Source organism: Oreochromis aureus, linkage group 1 (assembly GCF_013358895.1).
Source record: "Oreochromis aureus strain Israel breed Guangdong linkage group 1, ZZ_aureus, whole genome shotgun sequence".
NCBI classification, from domain to species: Eukaryota; Metazoa; Chordata; class Actinopteri; order Cichliformes; family Cichlidae; genus Oreochromis; species Oreochromis aureus.
Window position 1 is genome coordinate 13,556,995 of NC_052942.1, and position 20,602 is coordinate 13,577,596.

Genomic DNA, 20,602 nt, shown 5'->3' on the forward strand with positions numbered 1-20,602 from the left:
ACTCCAACAAACCAGTAGAAAAAATTTAAAAAATTCAGACGAGCGTTGCTACAGCCACTGAGTTAAACACATGAATGAATGTAAAATGTATTCCTAGAAATGCTCAGAAGGCTTTAATAAAACATCACAGGAAGCAGAAAAACCTTGGGGTCAGGTTTTTTCGTGTTTTGCATACTAGAAGACAAAAAGCTGTAATGGAAATCCCAAATGAACCCAAACAGTGCTGAACGATCCAAAATATCGATAGCATCGATATTTCTGATATTAATATCAGACTGATACTAGCGCAATAGGAGCGATATTTTTGTTTCTATCTTCTAAGTTCACTGTATAGCTTACTGAATTCTTTAATAAATTCTATATCTATATATATCTATCTATATATATGTGTGTGTGTGTGTGTGTGTGTGTGTGTGTGTGTGGGGGTATGTATATGTATATATATATACCTCAAATATGCCTGATGTTTAAACCTTGTTGTGTTGATATATGTGTCTATTTTATTTATAGCCTACAGCACATTTAAACAACAGAAGCCGACCCCAAAGTAGTGCTTTTTTTTGGAGTTATATTAATATTGTCATGTTATCACAACAAAGCTCAATTAAAATACCCGACTCAGTAGATGTGATACTGAACCTGCAAGGAAAAAAATTAGAAGACAAAAGGTCACTGGAAGAAGATGGCTTTTATATGATTAATCTATTTTATTCAGTTGATGAAGAGTATTAATTACATACAAATCTCTTTTTTTCCTTTATTATTATGCATTTGATCTTTTTTTATCAAGCAGTTTTCTTGTTTTATTATTATTGTTATTCTTACTGCTTTGTGCAAACTGATCCTCCAAAAGAATATGTGTCAGTACCACCGTCATCATTTTTGGCAAAAGTGCACCGGTGTGTGTGTGTGTGTGTGTTGGCGATGATTTGTGTTGAGAGCGTGGGAAGAGGAGGGTGGTGGTGTGTTAAGGTTGGTGGGAGAGCAGACAGGGTGTCCGGCACCAAACCACCTCCCAAAATAAACGCCGTCCTTGCGTCTCTGTGTCTGTCCAGCGGCAGACCCGCGGGCTCCCTCAGCTCCAGCGGCAGCAGAGTGGAGTCTGGGGCCAGGCGGCCTGTCACAGGAACAACATGTCATCAGCTTCATCGCTCCCCTAATGGCTCTACTCTAGACCAGAGACATGGCAGACAGTATGTTGCCCCACCAAGGCGGCAGTTTACTCTGCGCACACACACACACACACTGTGGCTGTCCACTCCCAGCCATTTACAGGCTAGCAGTGGAGAGACTAGGAGGCCCCCTTATAAAAACAGTCAGGGGTGCTGGAGATAATGTCGAGCCAGACCTCTGGACTCAGGCCAGGCTGCCCTCTTAATCAGATGCCCATAGGAAACTCTGCATATGTAAACACTGCCAAGGGTTAGCAACACGGCCAGCGTTTACAGCGTTTACCTGCCTGACTCTGATCCTGACTTCAAGAAACATTTCCGCATTTAAAAAGATGATTTGCTTTCGTGCAAAGATTTAAATGAATACCACTCTGCTGCACGCGCTGTTGGACATGATTTCACGCCCACGTTATGTGGGAGGAAAAGTAGTGATGGGAATGAGGCCCACTTCATGTCATTTGATGACTCGAGTTGTCTGCCGTCGCTCTGCTGGCGCCGCTGTTTCTTACTCAATACCGGAGGCTTAAGTAGTCTTAGCAAATTCACACTTACAAAAATGAAATGACTTGGAGGGTGGTTTCAATTTTTAAGGGCCAAGAGAGTCTGTGGCAAAGTGGAGGTATCACTAACTCTGGATTTCAAGTCTCATGTGCATCACCATTACTGCATCATAGCAGCTGCTGTTTGTGATGCTGTCCTATTAAAGCAATTAAGATTATTTTACAGAATCGGTACATCCAATGATTTCAGAGATTTTAGCTAGCTAAAGCTCCAGTCACAAAGGCGACTCAGCGACGTAAAGGTGGTGTACAATCCGTGTGACCTCCAGGAACCATTAAAACAGCGAAATTCACATTTTCATTTGATTGGCGTATTTCCTTATTGACCTGTGGTTGCCAGGGTTCGCCAACCAGTCTCTAGGCCTGTGTGACTGGGGTTTAATGTTGGGATTATACTTCCTGACATGTGATAACTGGCACCACCATGGATATGCAGTCAGCGCTGTTGTGTTTTTATTCCAGTCTGCTTGGAATACTGTAGTGTTTTACAGTTGATTCGATGGGAAGACATGGACATCCATAAAAGCCTTGCATTTCACCGTGTTAAATCTATGAAATTGATTGTGGTGCTATTGGGAACACAGTTCTTTCTTTTGATCTTCTGCCTTCAAACATCTTGATTTTTGGCACCAGCAGTAAACCTATGCAGACTCAGAGTGGAGCCCCTCAGTGGAGGATTAAGGTTTACTGTCCGGAGAACTGGCTGCCCTTATTTCCTAGACATTGTTGTCAAAAGTAGCATTACATCAAAAGTAAAAGTAGGAACTTGCACACTTTAGGCAGATTTCATTGAAATGCATACCTGTTATTTTAGCTTCGCATTTAGTAATTGGGTTTTTTTTGTTTGTTTCGTTTTGACCTTTTGTTTTTACTTCAGTTTAGTTTCAGGTATTTTCCAGAGTGGGCGTGCGTGTTGACTCACAGTCTACAGTCACCCTGTAGAGTCTCAATAAAAATACCCATCAAAGCTTCATCGAGGAAGCTGTAATAGCATTTAAAAAAAAAAAAAAACTAACTAATTAACAAATACTGAAATTGAGATTTACTTAATTGTTATCTTTTTAAATTTTATGTAGTTTTCCAAGTTAATCAAATCAGCAAGTTTCACTTCTTTTTTTCAAAAGTCAAAAAAGTTAACTAAAACATTTAAAAAAAAAAAATTTTTTTAAGTTTTACTTTTTAGTTTAGTTTTAACTATAACAACTTTGGTGTATACTGTGTTGAAGGAAGACGTCACTTAACTGCTAGTACTTACTAGACTTATCTACACTGTACGTCCTAATAACAGCTTGCACAAAAAACTACTGATTTGACCTGTTAACTTGAACAGAGGATTTTACACAAGACATCCAGGGTTGTTTGCTGTTGGTTGATGATATGACAAGTTCGGATTGGGAAAATTTGGGATTTCATGTCTCTTTTTCACAACACGCTCAGTGTGTAAAAATTGCATAAAAGCACAGAACCGTATTTTAAATAAGCTCAAGCATTTTTGTTGTTGTTGTTGTTAAAGCGTACTGGTGTTCATTTAGCTTAAAAGCTAGCATGGCTCCATAAAAAGTAAAATCAGCCTATTAAAAACTCACTAATGAACAATTTAATGTTTTCTTTTTCGCGCTAAAGAAGAAAATTAATTAATTAATTAATTAATTATGGAGAAGGGCAAAGCGAGCTCCACCCCCAACCCCTCTTTCAAAAAAAAGGCAATTGTAGGGACCTTTTTATTTAGCAGCGTGAACATATTTTTTCTAACTGACTAACACTGAACATTTGAACATCCCAAACCCTGAAAACACAAAAATCGTGTGTGTGTGTGTGTGTGTGTGTGTGTGTGTTATCACTATGTCAGTTAAATAAACAGAGCATTTCTCTGCTCAGCACACACTCATCCCCATGTGCTAGACTCCTGGCACCAGGGAGGATCATAATCAAACCTCATCCTAAACTCACACAGTTCAGCTCAAACACTACAGCCATCCCTTTGAAACTAAACCCAGTTACCCCTTCCATGCATTTCCATGCACCTTTTTATGCCTTTCTTTCTTTTTTCAGCAGCCACATATTTATTTTTCTTTCTCTGTCCTCGCTGGTCTGACTCTCAGGCTCACCACTGGGGCTGGACGAGCTGCCGACTGCACTAGTTAGCTCATTAATCACTCGTCTCCACTCCCCCTCCATTCTGAGAAACAGAGTCCCTAATTAATGGAAAGCACTTTATGACAGAACACAGGAGTTTCCTGGAAATTAACCATTAATCTAGACTTCCATTATATGTCTAATAGCATGAGGTGGGCGGGGAGGGATCGGTATGAAATGGTGGAAAATGGCGATCAGTATCACAATGCTAGCTTCATAAAAAGTGTGCAAAACCTCAAACAGCCAAACAAAACAAAACAAGAAACACAAAAATACTCCATCACCAGCTGTATGGTCAAAGAAACAATTCATAGGATTTGTCATCTGTAATCTTTGTGATTTTTTGGGCATAATTTTAACTTAGTAAACCAGGATTACATGAAACATGAAGTCTTAAGAGTCTGAGCTCTCACCGAACATTGCAATGACACGCTAAGACCATCAGGATTTTTTAAATTTTATCTCTGGATCAATCTCACTGGAAACTGTCCAGCATAAATTACACTTGATTTAATATCCTATTACACTTAAAGTGCACAATATCCTTCCTTATCATCCAGTTAAGTATGTATTTCCTCAGAACCCGTGTTGCATATCATGCTCTTCTTTGTTTCTTTCCTTGATGCGTATCTTTACTTTGATTTCTAATCCATGCAGAAAAAGCCAAACATTACGTTGTAACCTTGAGAATGCATGAAAGTGCATATGTTTTCCCAAACAGGGTTTGCGCTGACACAGACCTTTCCCTGCCATCTTCTGAATCAGCAACCTCTCTTTAGTTGTGTAAACATATGCAAAATTAAAACCATCACAAACAAAATCGAGCATGACATTCTCCTTAACCTATTATGTAAGCACCAAAATGATGAGCCTGAATCTGGTCCTGGGGTTTAGTGAGGCCAAAGGTTGTAGGATATGATATTTGTACATTTGTTTACTTTCACAGTATTGTCGTTTGTTTAGACTTGCATTGGGGAGAATAGTATCTAAGAAAACGTGGAAGGAAACTGAATGAAAACAAAGGAAAAGGAAGGGAACCCAGTGTGATGGAGACTGTCTCTTACTGATCCTGGTTCAGTGCGAGGCGTTCAGACAGTGGCGCCACTGCCACAGCTAATCCATGATCACTCACAGAGGGCTGTGTATTTATTTATTTCTGAGAAACAACCAAACAAAATAATAAATGGGGCTTGGAGAACTTCTGTGTTGTTATCGTGACTTAAAATCAGCCAGTGATCCTCGCTGAGGTCATGTTGTTCAAGTACTTGAAAACATCTATTTACAAGGTCACATCACTGGATCAAAGGCTGCAGGGTGCTTTTTTATAAATTTATCAGAGAAACTATAGAGAGAAGCAACAGAAAGTTAAAAGAGAGGCAGGGAGCGATGGAGAGTAGATGCAACAGAGATCAACATCCAGATTCTAATCATCGTGACTTTTGGCTGGTGCCTTAGAAAAGGTCCACCAGGCTGGCAGCAAATCAAACAAATCAAACAATTTAATAAATAATAATAAACATAGACTGTAAATTGAAGATGGGCATGAAACGTCACTCTCTAGGTTGTCCCAACTTTAACATCATGGCTGTCCCTGATCCCTTAGCATTTAAAAAAATCATTTACCTCTGTTAAAATGACACAACATTATCTCATATTTCATGATTTTTCCTAAAATTAGCTTATTAATTAAATAGTGAATTGTGGTGTGTATTCATGATAAAAAGGAAAAACAAATCAGAGATCGGGTCAAAGATTTGATGTTGAGAGCACAGGGGCAGAAACGGGAGTGTGTCACTGAATGCATGGAGAACTGTCTGACTGTTCTGAGCAGCAGAGGAACCGTAGCTGAACTTAGCAGGCAATCAAAGTGTGGCGAATTCATCTGAGTATAAACACTGAAACCCAAAGCAGAACAACCAGACTGGTCAGGTTTCAGGCCTGAGCAGAGCTGAGGAAGTGACGCTGTATACTGAGGCGGAGCATCGTGAACCTGAAGCTGTGGCTGCAGGTCCGGTGATCTCAGGCAGATATGGACGAGATGATAAACTTTGACTTTTACAGTAATTAATGTATTTAAATTGTGTTTCCTACGTTTTTGTCGCCAGTGAAGTCAATTTTAAAGTGTAGTTTTTATGCATCTTTATTTTAGCACAACTTTATTTTCACTTTCCATAAAGTTCTTCTTATGTAATAATTATAATTAAACAAGTAAATTATTTAGATGTGTTAGCTACTGTGTTATTTGTTATACCCTTATTAGTTTATTAACTTTACCACCGGTAATAAAATGATCTACATAATTTATAAAACTAATAAAATCCCCCCAAATAATTCTTAAATTCTTGCTTTGAGAAATCTTACTGAAAATGATACAAATTAGATGAAAATTAGCAATGTAACTTCTTACATACAAAATCACATCTTTGCCATTACTGATGTTGTTGCAGGACAGGGTCAAAATGACCCCTACTGGCAGTTCTAGTGTTAAAATTGTGGATCCACAGATTTAATGGCACAGACACAGACACGTGCTAAAAATACTGCTCATTTGAGCAAATGAGGTCACCAAAATCAGAGCATACTTCTAAGCTGCTAGTATAATAATTAGTGCTGTCAGCGTAAATCTCGTTAAAATGACGTTAATGCCATAACCGCATAGCGAGTTAACGCGGATCGCCCTGTGCGTGGAGCTGCATGGCGCTAACGCGTTGATGCAAGATTAACAAGACTAATACTGAGAGCACTAGTAATAATAGTATGCCATTTAATTACTCTTTAAATTGTATTAAAATGCCTAAAAATGCACTGCATTAGCAATAGGTAAAGCTTATACTTCCTGAGATGAAGCCTAGCGGTAAGCTAGTAGCTACAGCTACATGTCATGCCACCCACTAGCCATGCTAATAATAATGCAAACTATAGGGCTTAATATTTAAATTCTAAGAAGAAGAAGAAACACTGTAGCATTTTTATAAAAGGGAAATTGTTGAGAGTCTCTGTGGAGACCAGGCGTGATGTCACGGTAGCTATGCCCGTCTTCTATATACAGTCTATAGTTGCTGCTAATTTTGTTTTGTTTTGTTTGTTTTTAGCCACAGATGATTAGATGATCTGTCTGGAGATTTCTGATGCATCTACTATCAATCTCTATCTGCCTCTTTTATCACTTTTCTGTTGTCTGCTTATATAGACATAGACAAGGTGCTTAGGCATTTTAATACAGGAGTCTATGGACACTCCCTTTTGGAGACAGACTCAAGAAATTAAAATCTTTGGCACTTTTGCTTTGGCATCATTTTGTAGCCGGGAGGCTACTGCTAGGTTGTAAATCTTTATAAACAAAGGTGATCACAGTAAAGCAAACTGTGAATTAGCATATTTTTTCAAAAAAGGCTAAAAAATGCAATGAAACTCACTCACTCACTCTTTTGTATGGTTATATAATTAGATTGTACACATTACAGTACATTATTTTCAAAATGTTTAAATTGCTTTTTATATTTGTGCTGTTTTATTATCCGCTTGTCAAGCTACGAGGACATTTGCTAGAGCACACATCCAGGTAATACACGGTGTCACAAAACATAATTTGGCAAGCATTTTTTTTAACAGCATGTACAAGTTTTGACAAACTCTGCGTGTAGTTTATTGTACGGTGAATTATTTATGATCAATTTAGCTCCAGAGGAGAACATTCATCACAATCTTGACATTTCTGCTATTATGCTGATTTGTAGGCCTATCCTCGCATAACCTCCGATACATGTAGGTACAAATGAAGCACTTCATGTGAATGATGTTTTACTAAATCAAAAATAACATGAGGCCAATTTCACAGTGTCTGACAGTGAAGTATTTTATCAGGAGATGGCAGTTTCATGGGGTTGCTAAGGCCAGCGAGTGCAAAATACAACCTTAATGCCTTCATGTTCATTACCTTAGCAGTGACACGTGGTTGACCTGAGATCAATGGCTAAAACAAACTTTGAGGTTCTCAGGATGCTTCAGTCGTGATCTCTGAGTTGAAATCCAGAGTTTCTCTTTGCTACTCTTAAGCTCGAGCTCGTCTTTGGAGCAGTTTGCATTTATTATCTGGTCTTCAAGCATAAAGATGAACCTGACATATGGCGCACACACACACACTATAAGTATGACCTTAATTATACAGGCTGTAATTCCCCCCTTGCTCTAAAGCATTCATTGTGTGCCATGTGTGATAATTAAAATACACTATAAACTGATGTTATTAAAAAGCATGACACATTCCTCAGTATTTTACCTTCAGGCTCTGTTTATTATTTTTTTTTATTATTTTTGACCTGCGTCCAAGTATCATCAGACCATCAAACAAAAATATTGCAAAAAGCAGGCTACTGTTTTATTGCACTCAATGAATTCCTTGTTAGTCTGGCACCTGCTTTGCCCACAGTACAGCTCAACTGCCAATAATTTGGTTGGTTGATGATAGCAGCAGGTGTAGCCCCGAGCTATTAGATGAGGTTCAAATTTCAGCCACGCCGTGTTTCAGAGCAATAGAAGGCTTGATAAAGAGGTTTTTTCATATCTAGTAAAAAATAAAAACAAAAACAAAACAAAATCAGGAATTTCCAGGACTTGTAAAAAGACTTTGAAATGTATTTGGTACGTCTGTGGGTTAGTCCAACGTCACATTTTCTGGCCTTATTTTGAAATGCTTTGAAATATGAGAAAACATCTACTGAGCGGCAGCTCCCTGGACAAAAATGCTGATGTCAGAGGTGAGCGGGAAACAAGCAGTACTTCGAGATGACTGGAAGTTAACAGTAACTTAAATAACCAACTGTTACAACTAATGTACGCAGAAGACCATCTCTGACGCCCAACATGTCGAACCTCGAAGCAGATGGGCTACAGCAGCAGAAGACCACACCTGCAACTCCCATCAGCTAAGAACAGGAAACTGAGGCTATAGTTCACAGTCAGAATTTGGTGAAAGCAACATAAAAGCATAGATCCATCCTGCCTTGTATCAACAGTTCGGGCTGCGGGTGTTGTAATGGTGTGGGGGATATGTTCTTAGAACACTCTGGGCCCCCTAGTACCAACTGAGCACCGTTTAAATACCACAGTCTATCTGAGTAGTGTTGTTGACCATGTCCATCCTTTTTGAGACCCATCTTCTGCTGGATAACGCTCCATGTCACAAAGCTCAGATCATCTCAAACTGGTTTCATGAACATGACAGTAAGTCAGCTGTACTCAAATGACCTCCAAGTCACCTGATCTCAACCCAACAGAGAGTTTGTGGTTGAACAGGAGATTCACAACTCCTGACAAATCTGCAGCAACTCCCTTATTTCATCTTGATGCCATCATGCTTACATATAATGTTTCCAGCAACTTGTTGAATCTGTTTCATTATCATTAAATAATTAAAGAAGTCTTGAAAACAAAGAGGCGATCCACAACTAGCAAGATGTACCTCATAAACAGTGAGTGTATGTTAGAGCATTTTTCAGAAAGAGCTCATGTTTAAATAAAGAGCATCACTGAGTCCTACTGCATGTTGTGAGTTCTTGAATAACTTTAGTTTTAGCTGTGGCACTTTATGTCATGGTTTTATCCGTTTTCTGTCAGGTGACAAACAAGCTGGCAGGGAAATCAGAGGGGGGGTCATCTCTGATGGGACTCTAATGCTCAAGAACACAGAGTTGTGTTTCTCTTTAGAGGACAAGGACACCTTTCTTAGCTGTAAATAAAACTTCTTGGCATAAACCAAAACGAAGTCACTACCATGATACGTGTTTTTGTGTGTGTGTGTAACAGTGTCTGAGACAGATGTATGGCCCCGCAACATGAGCATTACAAGCACACAAACAAACCGACACACCCACGCAGAGTCAAATGCAGGAGGAATTCTCGACGGCCTTGTAAGGCCACGGCGGGAGATGTTAACGCTGCCTCGCCGGTGACATCTTTATGCTCAAAGAAGATTCTTAATAGGAAAAGAAATCGCAGCGATCGTAATCTAAGTGAAAAATTAGCGCCATAAACCTCGAGCCGTCCGCAGTGTGTGGCTCGGTTTAGTCAAAACAAGACTGAGGCTGAGACGAGATGATGAACTTGAAGAGGAGGACTACACCCACAGCTCTGCCAAACACACCGAGAGCTCTGATTCTGTTTACACAGCGGAGGCTGAATGCTCAAGGAAACACACTCAACATTGCGTGTAATTGCTTATGTAAGTGATTCTCTCGTTTGACTTCAAAGAAGACGAGAGCCGCAGTTCAAGGGTCAAAGGCTCGACTGCTGCCCAAATGCTCCCAATTTCCTGTTTCGTCTAGCGGCGTGAGCCCAAAGGGAACCAAAATGTGATGGCCACCTTCTGCTCAAGGCAAGGAGTCAAGAAGCTCCACTTGTGTCTGCTCATCCTTCTGTTAATCTCATGATTGTTGTTGAGCTCGTGGTTTTTTCCTTTCCTTTCTTTTCTTTTTTTTAGAAATTTAACTCTCCCAGTTTATGATGGGTTTAAGCCTTTTAAAGGTTATACCATACAAAGTTACACAAGAAGCCTATGGAATGCAGCTTTGACTCCCTTATTTCATCTTGTCAGGATAAACCCTGTTTTACTGCCACGGTAAACAACATCCTCGCTCTCCCACTCTTCCCCCCCCCTTCCATCTTAAATCAGCAGCTGCGATAGGGATGTTCACATGCAGCACTGTGCTTTTTTCCATACTGTTGCACTTTACAGTAAAAAGCGAGACGACTTCATGTTATAGAGAAAAGGGGAAAGTTTGAGCCTGCATAAAAAGACGTTTTCCTGTCGCAGGTTTCTCGCTGAACTCGCTGCACGGTTAGAACGAACACCAAATTTCGGTACATCTTATTATAGAAAGCACAACAGTCAGAAAACACAAAGTACACATGCAAGCCCCTTTGGGGGGATGGGGTTATGTGCGTGTGAGTGGCCCCGGCACTAAATTACACTGCAACATGCTCCCTCTCAAAGCCCACATCTGGGATTGGCCTTGACAACTGGATGCTGTGCTGCTCTAATTTTGGTTACTTTTGTTTATAACCCTATAATAGAGACAGTACAGGACCACAGGGTTGGGATTAAGGAGGACAGGACACAGGCAAAGTAAAAGCAGTTATTTTAAAAAAGCCTGTGGGGACACTGACTTTTTAGGAAAAGCATGAAGTTATAAAAAAATAAAGCTGGTTAAATTCAGTTTTGGGGGGGTTTTGTTTTGTTTGTAGATGCTTTTCTCTTCTGTTTCCTTATAAAAGGATTCACACCATCACAGCAGTTCCCCATCAAACCCGAGGACTGCAGGTCGTAGCTTGTTGCGTTGGGTAAGCGTGAACGGAACAACAATGCCAATCTGTAATTACACTGGAAGCAGATCAGGGCTTTGCCAGCCCACTTGCTCTCTTTGGAGTTTCAACATAATCACTAAATTCACTTTACTAGCAACGGTTAGATGGTGCAGAGCAGGCTTTTAAATAAACAGCATCTCATTTCTCATTTCCTCGGTCGTCCAGCTTTGGTGACAGTGTGGAAACTGTGACCTGAGTTATGTGTTCTTAGGACAGGCGTAACACCCAGTGTGATCTTCTGCTGCTGTAGCCTGTGTGCATCCAGGTTCAGTGTTCACTGTTCGGAGGTGCTCTTCTGCATACCTTGGTTTTAATGAGTGACTATCTGAGTTCAGCTCAGCTCAAAGCCGTCTGGTCGTTCTCCTCTGACCTCCAACATCAAGGCATTTTCACCCAGAGAACTGCTGCTTACTGGATATTTTCTCTTTTTCCAAATATTCCCTATAAACTCTACAGATGGTTGTGTGGGAAAAGTCTAGTAGATAAAATCATCCCTGTTGCCTGTTCTGATGTTTGATTTGAACTTTAGGAGGTCCTCTTGACCACGTGTTGAGCTGTTGCCATGTGATTGGCTGATGAGATATATTCATTTACAAGCAGTTGAACCCAATTAACCTAATGAATTCACTGGTGAGTGGATGTGAGCTGAGAACAAGCTTAAAAACACACTGTATTATAGTTAGTTTAGCTTTAAAATAAATGGATGTCATGTGGATAATAGGACTGTTAGCTGTTTTATATAAGAGTTTCTGTAAACTATTTTTCTCCTTTGCCATTTAACAAAATGAATTTGTTAATTTAATAATCCTTATTATAACCGACCATTACAATTACTCGTGTTTTTCTTTGTCTAAACTAGGCCATGGATATTTGATTGCAAATGTCCTATGTGGATCATTTGGCTTCAACTTTTGCCAAACATTATATTTTTCTTCTTCTTGGATCTATTTTAAAATCTGACATTTCTCTGAGAGTTACATTTTAAACCCATGAAACATTTGAGAGAGTCTGTCAGGTTTATTTTCACCAAAACCAAAACCAAATTTTAGTCTCGTAAGGAAACTGATAATCATCTCTCAGTCCTTTAGTCGCGTGTTTAAGCCAAACATTACATTTGTAAATAAATAAAATTTTAAACTCGAGACACTGAAGGAAGATTTCTATTGTTTATTGCAAAACTGTTTCAATTTTCTTATTAAAACTCACTGGCATTCAGGTGATTTGACGATAACAATAACTCATAAACATCTCTTGATTCTCCGATGAATGCTCACAGTTTTTGAAAAATAAAAAACCGTGCGCCACAGTAAAAGTGGCACTGACAGATTCAAAAAAAATTTGGACTCATCTTCTTGCTGTGTAACTGAAAACTGACTCACTAACTCAAACCTGCATGGGACAGCGCGGCAGCATTGTGCAACAGCAAAACCCCTAATCTCTGCCTGGGGACAAATTACATTTGGGCTGTAATATTATCTAAATAAGGAATAATTTGTTTCATAACTTCGGGAGGAAACTCAATCACAAGAAAGCAAACACGGAAAACGAGATTCCACAAGATCAGATCTGGATTGAGTTTAATTTAATAACTAAATTTCTTCCTGAATAACTTATGAATTCCTCGCCATCTTCTAGATTAGATTCTGCGTATAAAAATACTGCTCCGCCTGCTCTGCAGCATCAGAATCGTTTCATCTGCCTGCGCTCTTGTCTTCTCTGCTTCTTCTCGTTCACCTCCTCGGGCGCCGACGGGCTTTCTGCCATAAACCAGGGGCCCAGGAAGTTTACCCACAGCAAGTAGAGGGCACGGGCCGGGGCCTGGCACACACACAGAGGACAAACTCAAATTATGATGTGTGTGGAAAGCAAAATGAAAAGAAGTCGGGTAGACGGGACTACAAAACCTCTTACCAGCAGCCAGAGATACCAGAAGTAAGAGGAGATGGTGCTGAGCACTTGCACTATGGCTGTGAGCAGGATCACGTCCTTCAGGTGCCTAAAACCAGAATTAATCATCACTGAAAAAGAACATGTGACCACAGCAAAGGACACAGAGCCCTCATCAGGCCGCCTGGACCTTTGCACACGTGCCACGGTTCAGGTGGTTTCCAGCAAATGTTTCACCTTGGGCTCCTCGAGGCGTTACAGTAAAGCCACACATTCAGTCTCATCTTGGAGTCTCGACATGGAGTACAACCACATGAATGTCTTTTGAGTTTTTTTAAAGTACAAGCGTGTTACTGGCAACACTCCTGACCTCAGGCGCCACCTTCAGGCCTGCACACTGGACTCTTCCTATGTTTTCATCCACAATGAGGTTCCTCCTCACAAAAAAGTCAGGTCAGGCAGACACAGAGGTTGATGTCCATGCAATTTAGAGGTCCATCACCACTAAAGATTCTCTATGGAGACAGCGTTGTACGGCACAGCAGCCAAATCTAAATCTGGTGCAGCCTTTGCTTGAAATTGAACTACTTTTATAAAGCGCTCAAAAAGACGAAGGAGCACTTTTTAATCAGACTATAGCATCAAGTCAGTTAAAGTTGTGGGATATTGATCTGGTCAGGATGTTAATCAGTTTCAACTGCTTTGGTCTTTATGAAATTATCAACAGGTGCACTAGAGGGGCGACAATGAGACTCCTTTCATTTTTTAGAGCAGTATTTTAATCGTGTCATTTTATTTTTTCAAAGACGAAAATGCTGTGAGAGCTCACGCATATTGTTAAGTGGAAAAACACCGAAAATTCTGTTTAGTTTCCACAATGCACAAGTAGGACAGATATACCACCGCACTTCAACAAAAGCTGGAAATGCCTCACACACCTCACTGGACGGTGTGAGACATCTTGGAGAGACGACTTACTCTGCCATTCCCTGCTCCATGTTTAGGTCTATCCCTCCGTCCAGGAGACTTCCGTCATCAGCAAATGCCGGCTTGGCCATGGCTGCCATGGAGCGGTAACTCCCGACGTACACCGCCAACGCGAACACGAGCAGCAACTGCCAGAAGAGTTGTAGAAGAGAAGCCAGAAACATTCAATCCTATTTGCGGACATTCACAGTTTAAATTATGGTCTTTAAATAAACTCACCCATGTCCAAAATGTGGACGAACTGTAGAAAACCAACAAATTTACAGCAATGTATATCACCTGCAGAGGAGCACAAGAGACCTGTGATCACTATTTCAAACAAATGATGAATTCAAAATTTTTTAAAAAAAATTAATATTAATTTAAAAACACCCAAATCCTACAGTCAGGACTTAAACTGATATTAGATTTGAGTGTCCCAAATAGTCAAAGCCTCAGAAAATGAAGTGTGAACACACTTTGATCCCCTGCGAATCAATTTCTCACCCTGGAGACCCTGTAAAGGCCTGAAAACATGACTGAAAACATCCAAAAACAACACAGAGCCTCTCACATTCGCTCCGAGGATGACTCTCGTGTAGAACTTCAGAGTGGCTTCATTCTCCTCGTAGATCTGCTTCTTTCCCTTCGTGCCAACTTTACCTTTGGGCTGATGGGCAAAACACAGAGGGCAATGACAGCGTTACCATACATATCCAAGCATATTAATTAAGGCAGGCGCAAAAGCTTTCAGATACTTCTTTCTTACCGTATAGTGTTTGAACTCAACTCATCTAAAGCACCAATGTGTGTACGTCTTCACAGAGTTATTAGATCTACAACTAGGTAGGAAACAATATCTTAAAATGAGCAGGTGATCTTAGCGAAGACGTCACCTCTGGACTCGAGCTTCTCTCCAGTGATGATAAGACAGTAACACAGTGGTTGTTCCACTGGCCCCACTTACACTTGGACATAAAGCATATGGACTACACTTCTTTTTACCCCAAATCACGTAAACACTTTAAAGCACATTTTCAAGCTTTTCCAACCAGACAGAGGAGCCTTCCAGCCAAATCTCGCAAGTTTTCTAACACGTCTGGTTAAGAAATGGCATAAAAAACGCCGTTTAATTATTCAAAAGGGCGCCTTTACTCCTCGCAAATGGGCAATAGAAAATCGTTCGGTGCTTTTGCAATCCCCAAAATGCGCCGGCATGATGTCGAGGCAGCATGGGTATGGGCAACCTTTTTTTGCGGATGCCATGATGCTGCCCCCACCACGATGCCGCCCTGGGCAACTGCCCATGTCGCCCATATCTAAAACCGCTACTGGTTGTACGGTTTACAAATGCATGAGCATACACCCAGAACGTTAATTCACTTCTTCAGTCCATTAAATAAGATGTTACTGTGATATAAAAACAACAAAATTGAGTTTAAAAAGTGCGTCCTACAGAAGGAACACAGATTAAAGCTTCCACTCACATGAAACCTTTTCACTGTTTTTGCAACTGATGATATTTGACATGCTGCACATTAACCAAATATCAGTGTAGGGTTACAGTATCCGCAACGAATGAAGTGTGAAGGTTTTAGGAGATAAATGTAAACGCATTAGTCAAGATCAATTTTGTCTTCAATGTAAAATATTATTTTAATGCACATTTTTATGTGATTACATTAAAAGTTTGCCTTTTACGGGCCAAATTTAAAAGATGTTTAAATACCTTGTTCTTCAGCTGCTCCCACATCATCTGCCTCCATCTCATCCTATCCCTAGCATCCTCCTTTATCACACCAACCCTCCGTGCGTCCTCCTTCACTACATCCATGAATCTTCTCTGTGCTCCTTTCCTCCTGCCCGGCAGCTCCATCTTCAACATCCTTTATTAAATATATCCACTATCCCTCCTCTATACATGTCCGAACCATCTCAGCCTTGCTTCTCTAACTTTGTCTCCAAACTGCTCAACCTGTGCTGTCCCTCTGATGTACTCATTTCTAATCTTGCCCATCCTGGTCACTCCCAATGAAACTCTTAGCATCTCCATCTCAGACACCTCTACCTGCTGTCTTTTTCTCAGTGTCAGCAGGTCTCACTATCATCTTCTAGACGCTCCCTTTTAAGCTTGCTGCTATTCTTCAGCCACAGATCACCCCTGACACTCATCTCCACCTGCTCCACTCTCTTCTTCACCTCTCTCCGTTGCTTTGGATGACTGACTCCAGGTATTTAAACTCATCTACCTTCAGTATCTGTCTGATACAGGGCAGTGCGTCAGCAAGAAGGTCCTGCGTTCAAACCTCTTGGCTGGCTGGTGCCTGTCTGTATAAAACGCTTCTCCCATACTGCCGATACCAATACTTTTAACCTGTACAGGCAGCTTATGTAGGGGAGAGCAGTGTGTCAGGATTTATGACATGAATCATCATCAATTTGCATATTCTGAACACATTTTAATGACCACCAAATCACTGTGATTTTTACTTAGTAAAATGAGTTGACACAACAAAATACACCTACAGCTTTTCATGTATTTTGAAACCTGTTTTTTGGGGACCTGGAGTGTAAATGTGCCTTTCTTTAAAGCACTTTGGGTCAGCTTGGGTGGTATAAATGTGGCTATGAGGTGTAAATAAAATAAAACAGACATGGGAGTCAAAACGAAAAGGTTCAGACATTTTTTCATAGTGTATGCTTGAGGTATTTCTCTTTAATTTCCCACCATAATTACGATAATAATTTAACACAGCTGAACTTAATCGGATAGAAACAAAGTATCCGCGCTAGTATCCAATACCGGCGTTGGTATCGATACTCCCGATATCTGGATCGATCCCTTCCACCTCTACTGCATAGCAGCACGCGTGAACGGAGCCGGGTGGGAGAGATTAAACGTGAGGAAGCGACAGAAATCAGATTCTTGTGTTTATTTTGTTTTCACACCATCGCAGGACAAACCGCAGGCTTCTGAGGCTCTCTGCAGCTGAGTCGGTGCATCAGCTGCGGTATAGTATTGAGGAAATGTGGAAGTGAATTAGTCAGCTCTGCCGCATGTGTGTGTGCCTCACCGCCATTCGCTCTCCGGACCGGTGCTGCTTCTGCTCTCCTCCGCTGCCGTCTTCTTGGACATCGACCTCCGAGCCGCCGCTGCCGCTCTGCTCGTTACTGCATTAAACTCGTCTCCGTGCCGTCCAGCCTCTTGAAACACATCAGCACTCACGGCTTGTGCGGGGAATGGCAACACTTCCGGCGCACGAGTATGCCGTCATCAGCTCCATTTCCGTCTCCTGCGTCTTTGCGTAATCGTTGTGTAGCTTGTTTTTGTTTTTTCAGGAGTGCGCAGCAGCTGCTCAGTAAACTACTGCCATCTTTACCTCAGCGTCACAGTTAGTTCGGATTTTGTGCCCAGACAATGGCTGGCGACAACGAGGAAACCGCCCTGAAAGAAGCCAGGAGACGCGAGCGTCAGGTAACTTTGGAGAATGCAGACTCGGACATCGGGTTTTGCGGCTGGCTGCTGGTCGGCCTCTCCCTCCTCCTCGTGCTGTTCACCCTGCCCTTATCTATCTGGATGTGCATCAAGATCGTGAAGGAGTACGAGAGGGCTATTATCTTCCGCCTGGGGCGCATTTTGCGCGGTGGAGCCAAAGGACCGGGTTTGTTCTTCATCGTGCCGTGCACCGACAGCTTCATTAACGTGGACATGCGCACCATCACCTTCGACATCCCACCTCAAGAGGTTCTGACCAAAGACTCGGTGACAGTGAGCGTCGATGGCGTGGTCTACTATCGCGTCCAGAATGCTACCCTGGCTGTGGCCAACATCACTAACGCGGATGCAGCCACGCGCCTGCTGGCCCAGACCACCCTGAGGAACGTGCTGGGCACCAAGAACCTGGCCGAGATCCTGTCCGACCGCGAGGAGATCGCGCACAGCATGCAGTCCTCACTGGATGACGCCACGGATGACTGGGGAATCAAGGTGGAGAGGGTGGAGATCAAAGATGTGAAGCTGCCCCTCCAGCTCCAGAGAGCCATGGCGGCTGAGGCAGAGGCGAGCCGCGAGGCCCGAGCCAAGGTGATCGCCGCCGAGGGGGAGATGAACGCGTCGCGGGCGCTCAAGGAGGCCTCCCTGGTGATTGCAGAGTCTCCGTCCGCCCTGCAGCTGCGCTACCTGCAGACCCTCAACACCATCGCTGCCGAGAAGAACTCCACCATCATTTTCCCGCTGCCGCTGGAGATGATGCAGGGCTTCATCAAACACTGAGGAGGCTACAATCCACACACTAACACAACACGCATCACCTGACACATTACACAGTCCCTCCCTCTGTTAGGCATTCCTCTGTAACCTTCAGGTAACCGAGTGGGCTCATTTTCAAGGTTTCCTATTAATAAGCCACGAATTACTAATTATTAGTGTGACACAGCTGATAGAAAGTTGTGTGGGCTTATTTATAACACTGCTGACGTGGGTTTTATTGTGAATTTCCATTTGTGGTGTTTTGCAGTGAACCATGGCAAACACACCTACAGCAGCTCGATTTACTGCTGTAGAAGCCATGAGGCAAAGCCTAAGCCAAGCCCCTTTTTTACATAGCAGGGATTGAAACCCATAATTAATTATATTAGGGCATTTTACAAGATATGTCATAGATTAAAAAAATAAACTGGGATGAACACAAATAGAGTCATTATGAAAAAAAGCAGTCATAAATGGCTCCACTCTGTCATTTACATAGCTCTGTGGCTGTAGAATTAAACCACTAGTGCTAAGATGATGCTTGGTGAGTTGCTCCCTGTGGTTTATAATACACCGAACTGAGACGGTGGCATTTTTATTTCCTTGTTTCATCTGAACCCAGCCCGCCGCGTTTAACCAGCAGCAGCACTCGCACATAGATCAGGAAATAATAACTGTATTTTCTTTTAGCAAAGCAAGTTTGCTCACTTTACTTTGCTCTGTTTAGCTGACCAGCCTCAGCTCTCCATCAGCTCTTGGCCATTCAGCATGCTCGCTCAGTCAGTCCAGAGCCAGAGGTGCCAGACGCCCAGCAAAATCTCCAGCGGCTGGCTCGGCGTGCCTGCCAACAGCTGACCACTGACTGAATTCATATATTGTGTATGAGCCCTAAACCAAATCAGTGAGAGTGCAGTTTAACTCTTATCTTGTTACATTTTTGTTACAAATGTAGAAATTGTGAGTTTAAGTGCCTGATAGATATGTGGTCTACAGCCACACACACACACACACACACACACACACACACACACACACACACACACACACACACACACACACCCTGGTCTTTATATTTCTCAGCACTGTTACAGCTGCCAGCATCTCAGTGCTGCAGTTATTTAAAGTGTTTTCATTATATAAGTATTCTGACTGTACTGCCAGTTACTATTGCCAAAACCTTACTGAATGTGTTTTTAGACTAATTTAAGTGTAAAACTCAGACTAACCTTAGACCTGACATCATCGTTGTTACCTTAAAACACTTATGCCAGTGTGTACAGTAGTTGGACTTTAGTCTCTCCCGCTCGTTGTATGTGATTGTGAGGATGAAGGACAAAAAGCTGACATGTTTGTGTGAAATGTTGAATTTGGGCTCCGAACCTTGAATGAACCCGTTAATATTGTTAATGTAATGTATTCCTGCCGATGTTTAACTTTATCCACTGACCATGAAGAAGCAGGGAGGCGTGTTAGAATAAGCTGGTCAGAAAGCGAGGATCAGCCAGAGTTACCAAGTAATTATACAGGAACACACACACACACACACACACACACCTTTTCTCTAGTTGCCAGTATACTACTACGTTATAAACTGGAACAAGTCGATGGTAGCTGAACTTGTGTGTTTACTCTAAACTCCCTAATGATCCACAGCATGTAACGGGTGGACAAACGGTTCAAACACCCACAGATTTATCTGACACAATCAGAAGGTGGGCCTGAGCAGCCACACCTCAGTACATGGCTGTCAGTTGTTTCTTTTATTTTGTTCACCCCGTCAACCTGTGTGGCTTCATTGTCTGCTTAGGTGAAGCAGAGGCTGTAAATCTTACAACCAAAGGCCTTAACGTACTGACATGTATTCATTTTACAGTCCAGTATCACTCTATGCACTTCTATACAAAGTTGTCTAAAGAAGTTACTTTGCCTATTTTATTTTTTTTAATGATATTTTATCACTTGCACTCTTTGTGGCTGTAACAAAAGCCAAATATACTAGCCTTTGTATTAATCTGTATTAATCTGTAGTAGGGCAGCACGGTGGCACGGTGGTTAGCACTGTTGCCGCACAGCAAGAAGGTCCTGAGTTCAATTCCAACATCAGGCCGGGGTCTTTCTGTGTGGAGTTTGCATGTTCTCCCCATGTTTGCGTGGGTTCTCTCCGGGTACTCCGGCTTCCTCCCACCGTCCAAAGACATGCAACTTGTGGGGATAGGTTAATTGGATAAACCAAATTGCCACTAGGTGTGAATGTGCGAGCGAATGTGAGT

General features: G+C 41.8%; 2 protein-coding genes across 2 annotated transcripts; one reads left to right on the forward strand and one right to left on the reverse strand.

Moving 5' to 3' along the window:
* Positions 1-12,382: 12,382 nt before the first annotated feature.
* On the reverse strand, positions 12,383-17,321 carry tmem208 (transmembrane protein 208). The gene is made up of 6 exons (XM_031744465.2): positions 17,158-17,321; positions 14,658-14,753; positions 14,324-14,383; positions 14,096-14,232; positions 13,142-13,226; positions 12,383-13,048 (listed from the first exon to the last, which is right to left on the reverse strand). The coding sequence occupies exons 1-6, from the start codon at positions 17,161-17,163 to the stop codon at positions 12,911-12,913; spliced, it is 522 nt and encodes a 173-aa protein (XP_031600325.1). The 5' UTR covers positions 17,164-17,321; the 3' UTR covers positions 12,383-12,910.
* Positions 17,322-17,356: 35 nt separating this feature from the next.
* Positions 17,357-20,486, forward strand: LOC116323957 (stomatin-like). The gene has a single exon (XM_031744464.2). It carries the CDS (start codon positions 17,502-17,504, stop codon positions 18,354-18,356), a length of 855 nt encoding a protein of 284 aa, XP_031600324.1. The 5' UTR covers positions 17,357-17,501; the 3' UTR covers positions 18,357-20,486.
* The last annotated feature ends 116 nt before the right edge of the window (positions 20,487-20,602 follow it).